Source organism: Choristoneura fumiferana, chromosome Z (assembly GCF_025370935.1).
Source record: "Choristoneura fumiferana chromosome Z, NRCan_CFum_1, whole genome shotgun sequence".
NCBI classification, from domain to species: domain Eukaryota; kingdom Metazoa; phylum Arthropoda; class Insecta; order Lepidoptera; family Tortricidae; genus Choristoneura; species Choristoneura fumiferana.
The window spans coordinates 22,401,019-22,410,551 of NC_133472.1; the positions used below are offsets into that span (position 1 = coordinate 22,401,019).

Consider the following 9,533-nt stretch of genomic DNA (forward strand, 5'->3'; position numbering starts at 1 on the left):
GTGTCAAATCAGTTATGTGAATCTAAAATAGGATAAAAAAAAATAGGCGAACGAAAGTTATCCCGGCGGAGAGCACACGTTACGCGTGGCATGGCTCGCAACAACCGGAGGCCCCGGTGCGGCCATGCCATAAAGTTACTAGACGTGCACAAGCTACGCGCCGCCCACAAATAAGTTGTAATGCAACCCATGGCCAGCATAGTACCAGCCAAGCTAAAAGAAAATTGCTACATGATCGACAGCAAGCAGTACCTACCTATTGGTGGCTGGCAGGGGACCGAGCAATCCACCTCTCACTGTATCCGACTCTCCTACAGTACTACAGTACTAGTAGTAAACTGCCTGGACTTGCAGTGGACGTCGAACTGCGGACTGATTATCAGGAATCAAATGAGGGCTTTACATCATCTGCAGCGAAGCATCGTCCTCCGTGCAACCAGTGCATAGTGCATACCTGGGAGAGCGATCTTCCCCCATTCGATGGCTAACCAACCAACCACAAAACGAACACGTAAACCTGTAGACTGCTTATAATATCGCTGTTAATCAATATAACTATATCCATGTAACTATACGTGGAGGGATGTTAGTTAAATGCAAATGCAACTCACCATGGGCAAAATTGACACCTAGCTTTGTGTTTGGAAAAATTAAGGTAAATTTAAAATTCAAAGTAACATAATGTACAGCCAAGGTCAGCAATATCTGTATGAATTGCCAAAAATACGTAGAGACGACCTTTTATTATCTAAATATTACAATCGTCTATATATACATATTTTTGACACATGTATCGAATATGTGACTTTATTCTATTGCGTTTTAAATAAATAATATTTATTAATTTATTTTATTATCTACGAGAATACACGGAACTTATTTTTTAATTAATGCTTTCTTCCGCGGAACTATTGGGAAAAAAAATCTCACTAGCTCCGCCACGGAACTTCTTCCACAGAACTACTGGGAATAAAGGAAAATACTTTTCTTTCAATAAACAGATGGGTGATTATCGACGACCTACGACGTGTTTTGTATTAATATCCTTTTCTGCGAGATTTAGACGCGTATTTCTAACCTAACTAGTTATAATATTGTGTTAAAAAAATAATTTTTAATACAAGTTTTTATTATGACTGCACTTTTTGTTGACTGTAATCGCATTTTAATTTAATCTACATTTTCGTACCAAAATTTCAAGTCGATGCCATTAACCATTAAGGGAGTTCCCTGCCGCGAGCGCTAGTAGTGAGGGATACGACGGCTCCAGATCATTTTTTTGGTCCAAAATGGCGATTTTGGGGCGGTCCAATCCTAAAAAAAAAAAAAAAAAAAAAAAAAAAAAAAAAAAAAAAAAAAAAAAAAGGAAACACCCCCACTTGGAGCGATTGGACGAGGTCTGAGAACGCTCCGCCCACTCCTTCCTGTACATATGTACTTCACTGCACCTAAGCAAATAAAAGGTTCGACCCGCGAACGAAACAATAGGCGCTCATTGTCCCTTTACCTGCTCTCGGCTCTGGCGCTAGCTCTATTGTTCCACTCACCTGACTAGCGTACCTTTTTTTCATTCACTTCTTTCCTTTTACTACCTGGGTTCGCCGCACCTCTTGAGTTTTTCGAAATTCATTTGTGGCATTACATTTGAAATTTACCACGTGTTTTACGGTGGAGGAAAACATCGTGAGGAAACCTGCTCAAACCTGCGAAGCAATTCAATGGTGTGTGTGTGTGAAGTTCCAAATCAATTTCGTAACTTTAAGGAATAGCATAAATCTAACCTAACCTAAACCTATCTTTTAGCAATATAATATATACTGAGCGGCAAAAAAATCTGGTCCTCAAATATATGCAATAATAGGTAATTTTGTATGTGGAGTGGGCCAAATTTTGTGCCGCTGAGTATATGAGAAATAGTAAACTATTAAGATTGAAATTAAGAAGTTCGTAAAGTTTGTGGGCGTCGGCTTCACATTAATGCTTTTCATTAGTACTTTATCAAACAAATCGTTATCTTATATTGTTAAAGCACATACATACATACTTACTTTATGTTTTGAGTTATACCTACACTTAATGTTTTATTTAATTACTCCTGTCTTTTTCGTCATACGATGCCAGTCTTAAAAATGCTGGTTTAAACTTGTACTATAAGCCATCAGCGTCTTTATAACGCACGTTGAAACTTTTAAAATTCTCATCTAAGACATCTCCAAATGCAGGTTTGAACTTGAAGGATCTAAGTGCATACACAGTGAATGATTCATGGTTTCCCTTTTACCAAACCACCCAACGTGCACCGTCTTCTATTGTTAAAATTTAATTACTTCGTTTCTATTGACCATGCGCCGCCTTTCACAAAAAATGCTGGTTTGTAAAGGTCCGATCCTCTCCTTTGTTCACCGGCATCCTTTGTGTGTACCCACCTCGGAAATATGCCATGCACAAGTCTAAACTTGCAGGATTTCATTGCGTATAAAAGGAAGTTTAAACCATTCCGCTTCATATCGTCTCAAAGAATTCATACGACAAGATCTCCGTCCAAGCGAGTCGTCGCGTAGTGTAAAAAGTTCAGTGTTTGGTTGATATACCTAGCAGTGTTTCGTTGGTCGAAGCGAGTCGTCGCGAAGTGTAAAAAGTTCAGTGTTTGGTTGATATACCTAGCAGTGTTTCGTTGCTGATATGGATGTAAGTAAGCTCTTTTTTAAACTGTTTTTGGACCTGTTTGTTTTAATTTGTGTTTGACTGATATTTTTTACTATGTATCTCTGTGTTTCCTTAGGTACCATCTAACTCAACTTTGTAGCATTGTTTAAAATATCGTTTTTTTTATTGTTATAGCTGACTGAAGAAAACACATTTAAGCACTATTATTATCCAGAGAATCACGATGAACTGAGCGATGACGGCGAAGGAACATTAGCTTTCAAAGTAAAGAGGGCAATCGCCAAGAACAAAAGACCTAATAACAGTATTCACGGATTCTTTGAAAAGCGCAAGAAAAAGAAGGTTCCCAAAAACTCTTCGACTGTTAGTCAAGCCACTGCAGATGGTGTTGCTTTTATCAAAGCAAACCAAGACGAATCAGCTTACGCATCACACCTCATTAAAATCGAGGTGTATGATATAGACAAGATTAAGAACATTCCCCCGACAGAACAATGGAAACATGCCGAAGTCCGTGTTAAATATTACGCCCACTCCGAAGAAGATGAACACGTTCAACAGACCAGAGACGTCATCTACAACATCACTAAGCAGTTGTCAGCAAAAAGTGATTGTGTTAATTTCGTTTTAGACAATCAAAAATAATTTCTACTTAATTTCTTTCGGTTACCTGCTTAACTTCTGACTATCCTTTTCTTGTGAAACACTCTCATTGTTTCGTTTGTGGAGGCAAAGTAATAATGTAAAACCTTTTTTTCTTTTACTTAGTCCGCCGATATTTTGTTGTATTGTTTCATATCTAAACATTTTTGCCTGCTATACAATAGCAAAACGGTGCGTGTAATCTTTAAGGTTGAGCTTGGCTGGTATAAATAGAAGTCGGTCTCACTTAAAATACCACGTTTCCAAAAACATTCTCATGGATACGCAGAGCTGCAGTTTCTTCGATCAACAACTTGACCAACTAGTTGAAGATCAGGACTTGTACGAGCTATGCGAAAAAGTCGAGCAAGAATATTTCAAAACGTAAGTTACTATTTTTGTGATAATTGTACTATTTTTTCATGTTTGGACAGCATTGTCAAGACGAGCGTCGCGTTGAAACTTGTTTGATGTTAGCGACTTTAGGAAGGGGTGGCACCCTTGGGTATAAAAACCGAGTCTCCTTGCCACTTCAACCATTGTGACCGTGCCGGCGATTGCATTTTACGAATTTTGTTTAAAATGTATTTCAATTTGGACTTATCGCTAAACGAAGTTGCAAGTTTAGACAAATCTCTAATTTTGAGTAAATTCCATCGTTACATTCGAATGTGGTTTTTAAATAAAGTTTTACCGGTAACATGGTTAGAAGATCTGGATTTTATTCCATATTTTACACCATGCAATGGACACAATTATAACATGGAAGAATCTGAGGCATCTGATGTAATTGATGGTGTATTTCCAATGCAAGCATACTGTTTACTTTGTAAACATGAAAAGAGTTAGTTTACATATAAATTTACCTTCGGTGTGTTTTACAGTTTATATATATTAATATTAATGATTAATTTATTTTTTACAGATTTTTGCAAGCTGAACTAGGAGGATGCGGTGTAAAAAGAAGGTCATCTAAATCGACCAAAAAGACTCCAGTTAAGGCAAAGAAAATACGCTCTAACCCACCAGCCAGCTTCACATCTACGTCAACCGCATCGTCTTCAAATCAAAATGTGAGTACAGAAATTAATGATAATATTGAATGTTCTGTGTGTCATGTGTCAGTATCGCGAAAATATTATACAAATCATTTAAAAAGTAATACTCACAAAAATAATGTATTAAGTATCAGCAGAGAATTTAAAAATGTTCAGATAATTGAAAGCGCGTTTGGGAATAGGGTAGTTACGTACAGAATTGCATCAGATTCAATTGCAAATCAACCGTTAGAAACACCGAGATTATTTTTAGAAAACATTAAAGACAAAATATTTACATTATTTGATCAATCCATAGCAGAGCACTTTGTAGTAAAGGTAAATTTTATACTTCATGCCGACTTTACACAACAAACTAAGCAATTAAATAATACATTCGATTTTCAAACGTTTAATTATGTTGTTTGCAAAGGTGATTCTAAAGACTACATATTTTCATTACTTGCAAACGAAATTATAAATAAAGTAACCAATTTCGAAAAAAAAGACAGCGGGTGGAGTCTAACAAAAATAAACTATTTAGACATGAATGTGAATAAATTCAATCCATTACGTGGTTCATCTTACATAGATTTACCAAAAGATATAAAGAACAAAAATGCAATTATAAACGTCCAAAACAAAGATCATGAGTGTTTTCGTTGGGCTGTATTATCAGGGTTATATGCACCTAATAACAACGCGAACAGGGTTGCATCATATATATCTCACAGGAATAAATTAAAATTTGATAATCTTTCTTTCCCAATTAAAATAAACGATATCCATAAATTTGAAATGCTGAACAATCTAAGCATTAATGTCTTTGGTTTGGAGTACGACTCAGAAAGCAAACAAAATAAGGTAGTTGGTCCATTACACTTAACAAAAAGTAGGAAAGCCACCCATTTAAACTTGCTGTACATAAATCAAGGTACTAACGGACATTATTGCTACATAAAAAGTCTTTCGAGATTAGTATCAAAACAAATGACATCATCAGAACATGCAATCTTTATTTGTGATGGATGTTTAATTTATTTCAAATCACGTGAAAATTTGCAGAAACATCAAGATCATGATTGTTTCCACGTCTGTACAAACTTGCCCTCTCAAAACGTAGCCAAAAGAAACTGGTTTAATGAATTAGTTCCATCTAGCGAAATATCATTTAATAATTACGATCGTAAATTGAGGCTCCCATTTGTTGTATACGCAGATTTCGAAGCATTTTTAAAGCCTATTAATACTTGCACAAACGATCCAAGTAAATCTTCGACAACTAATATTCAGGAACATAAGGTGTATAGTTTCGGATACTATATAAAATGTTCATATGATAATACTTTGTCTGTATATAGGACATATACAGGTGAAAATTGTGCAGAATCATTCATGAAATTTATTAAACGAGATTTAGAGAACATTTGCAAGAAGAACACTTTTGTAAAAAGTCCTTTGCCTTTAACGGAACAAGATAAAGTAACCATCGCCCAAAGTAAAACGTGCTACATCTGTCAAAATAATTTAAATGGTGAATTATTCGTTTCTTACAACCATCATACTGGTGCTTTTGAAGGAGTAGCTCACCCGTCTTGTTCTAAGAAATATCGAACCCCAAATTTTGTACCTGTGTTTTTACACAATTTAAGTAACTATGACGCCCATTTTCTAGTACATGGACTGGGATTTGAAGAGGGTAACATAGAAATTATTCCGCAAAACAAAGAGAAATATATTTCTTTTTCGAAGCAATTAAATATTAATAATAATCGTACTATGAAATTAAAATTTCTTGATTCTTTTAAATTTATGAGTAGTAGTCTTGATAAATTAACCAAAAATTTACTACCTGAACAGTTTCAAGAACTTCGGCTAAATTTCCCCTGCGAACAAGACTTTAAACGTTTATTAAGAAAAGGGGTATACCCATATGAACATATGACATCTATAGAATCATTAAAATTAACTAGCCTTCCCGAATATAAAGCTTTTTACAGCTCATTAAATGATGTCAATATTTCAAAAAATGATTACCAACATGCATGTGATGTATGGAATCACTTTAATTGTCAAAATATGGGAGACTATTCAAACCTGTATTTAAAAACAGACGTTTTGTTATTAGCGGATGTATTTGAAAATTTTAGAAATGTTTGTATGGAAACATATGGATTGGATCCTGCTCATTATTATACAGCACCGGGTCTAAGTTGGGACGCCATGTTAATGTACACCAAAATCAATTTAGAACTTCTAACTGATATCGACAAAATTACTTTTATAGCAAATAATATAAGAGGCGGCATTTCCCAATGTAGTAACAGACATGCAAAAGCAAATAATATATTTATGCCTGAATATGATCGAACTTTGCCATCATCATTTCTGATGTATCTCGATGCAAATAATCTGTACGGTTGGGCAATGTCACAATGTCTTCCCACAGGCAAGTTTGAATGGGTGGATGTGAATACAAATTTTAAAGTACCTGATGACGCTGAACATGGGTACATTTTGGAAGTTGATTTGGAATATCCTAATAACTTACATGATTTACATTCTGATTTACCATTCTGTCCGGAAAATGTGTGTTTAGGCGGCTCTAAAGACAAAAAGCTGATTCCTAATTTGCATAACAAAACAAATTATGTCATTCACTATAGAAACCTTAAACAATGCTTAGAATCGGGGTTAAGTTTAGTTAAAATTCATAGAGTTTTAAAGTTTGAGCAGAAACCGTGGTTGAAACCATACATAGATTTGAACACACGTATGCGTTCTATGGCCAAAACAGATTTTGAAAAGGACTTCTTTAAGTTAATGAACAATTCCGTGTTTGGCAAAACGATGGAAAATGTAAATAAAAGAGTTAATGTAAAATTACGGAACCACTGGACAAATCGCGGAAAAACTGAAGGCGTTGAATCTTTAATTGCAAAACCAGAATTTCACAGTTTATCTATATTTTCCGAAAATTTGGTTGCAGTTCAACTGAAAAAAACAAAAGTTTTGTACAACAAACCTATTTACCTAGGATTTTGCGTACTCGATTTGTCAAAAACGTTAATGTATAACTTTCATTATGATTTCATGAAAACTAAATTCAAAAACAATCTTAAATTGCTCTATACAGACACGGACAGTCTGGTTTATCAGATATTTACAGAAAACTTGTACGCTGATATAAAGCCAGATTTGGTATCGCACTTTGATACCTCTGACTATCCTCCGGACAATGTATACGGTTTTCCATTAGTGAATAAAAAACAATTGGGATTCTTCAAAGATGAAAATAACGGCAAAATTTTTAAAGAATTTGTTGGTCTTCGATCAAAAATGTACGCAATGGACGTACAAAGTACTATAATAGCAAAAGCAAAAGGTGTCAATAAATGTGTTACCAAAAAATTATGCATGGAAGACTATAAAGACTGTTTATTCAATAGTAAAAAACTGTTGTGTGAAATGATGCGGTTCAGATCAATCAAACATGTAATATTTACTCAAAAAATAAATAAAATATCATTATCACACTGCGACACGAAACGATATTTGTTGCCAAATTCAACTGACACGCTTGCTTGGGGACATAATAGATTAAAGAACATTCAATTTTAATATTACTTTCTGTACAATATGTGATGATACTAGTGATATAAAAATTTATTTTCATTGTACTTATATACTTATAAGGTTTTGTAATTGTTGCGCATGCACTAGCGATAAGACGATAAAAATTGGTTTCATTGTACATATATATAAAAAAAATTAAAAAAGGTTTTGTAATATTTGTGCATGCACTACTGATAAGACAAAAAATGTGTATCCTACTATAGATTTTTTGAAAGAAGAAAAAAATTACTGCCAAGTTTCTTGCTACGCATTCTTCTTGGCAATGATGGTCTTTCCGAAACGCTGGTAGTTTCAATAAAAGATTTATAAAATAGTATGTTTGTTTCTTTGCTTTTTTTACCTAAAAACCCAAACGAAAACTATATAACCATATATGAACTTTAATTTCTATCATTTGTGACTAGGAACTTTTGAAATCAGCACGTATTTCCTTGCATAACATAATAAAGTAATGATTCACTTTTGTCATCCTTTCACGGCCATAGTAGCTGGTCCAAGTGGTTGTGGAAAATCAAACTTTGTCACAAACTTTTTAAAGGATTGTAAAATAATATGCGACGTAGATTTTTCGGAAGTAATTTGGTGTTATGATGAAATGCAACCTTTGTACAACCTGGACAATGTAAATTATAGTCAGGGTATACCTGATATCAACATGTTCGACGGGAAGCAACCTAAACTTCTTATAATCGATGATTTGATGAGAGAGGCAGATGGACGGATCGTTGACATTTTCACGAAAGGTAGTCATCATAGAAACTTAAGCGTGTTTTACATTACACAAAATTTATTTCACCAGGGAAAAGGCCAGCGTGACATCTCGCTAAACACAAGTTACATTATATATTTTAAAAATCCTAGAGACAAAACTCAAATACGTTACTTGTCACGACAAGTTTGCCCTGAAAACTCAAAGTTCGTAGATGAAGCCTACAAAGATGCCACCAAAGATGCTCATGGTTACCTAATGATTGATCTGAAACAAAATACTGATGACTTATGTCGTTTCAAAACTAAAATATTTCCATCCGATAAATATTGCACAGTGTATATTCCTAAAAAAGGATTTAAATATGGCAAGAGTCAACTGGTTTTGGTCAGTTCTAAATGATGTCCGAGAGTGTGAGCACATATAAACATTTACTAGAAGCGCTGCAAGTACTCAAACCAAAATATCGCACAGCATTGCTTAAAGCTTGTGATGATGATGAAATAAACATTATATGTGAGTGTATTTTATAATGTTTTAAAAGGGAAAATTCCATTGGAAAAGAAGAAAAATTAAATTAAATAAACATAAAAATATATTGCGAAAATTAGTTTCAAAGGGAAAACAAAAACTTAGAAAAACCATTATCATTCAAAGGGCGGTGCTTTTCTACCTCTTATATTAGGCGCAGTTTTAAGTGCTTTATTTAACTCTATAACATAATCAAAATGGAGAATATGAAAAAAATGCTATTAGTGAGCAAGATTTCGTTGAAAGACTTAAACACAATGAAAATCTAAAACTGAAAACTCATCATCTCGTCTAGATAGGGAGATGCAAAA

At 34.3% G+C, this 9,533-nt stretch overlaps 2 protein-coding genes across 2 annotated transcripts in view; one reads left to right on the forward strand and one right to left on the reverse strand.

The window, feature by feature from the left end:
• Nucleotides 1–9,533, reverse strand: part of LOC141433058 (uncharacterized) — a gene marked incomplete in the record, with an annotated part of 56,948 nt that overhangs the window by 30,651 nt on the left and 16,764 nt on the right.
• LOC141431640 (uncharacterized) lies at nucleotides 2,367–8,296 on the forward strand. Its single transcript, XM_074092820.1, has 3 exons — nucleotides 2,367–2,688; nucleotides 2,842–3,693; nucleotides 4,235–8,296. Exons 1-2 carry the CDS (start codon nucleotides 2,683–2,685, stop codon nucleotides 3,310–3,312), a joined length of 477 nt encoding a protein of 158 aa, XP_073948921.1. The 5' UTR covers nucleotides 2,367–2,682; the 3' UTR covers nucleotides 3,313–3,693; nucleotides 4,235–8,296.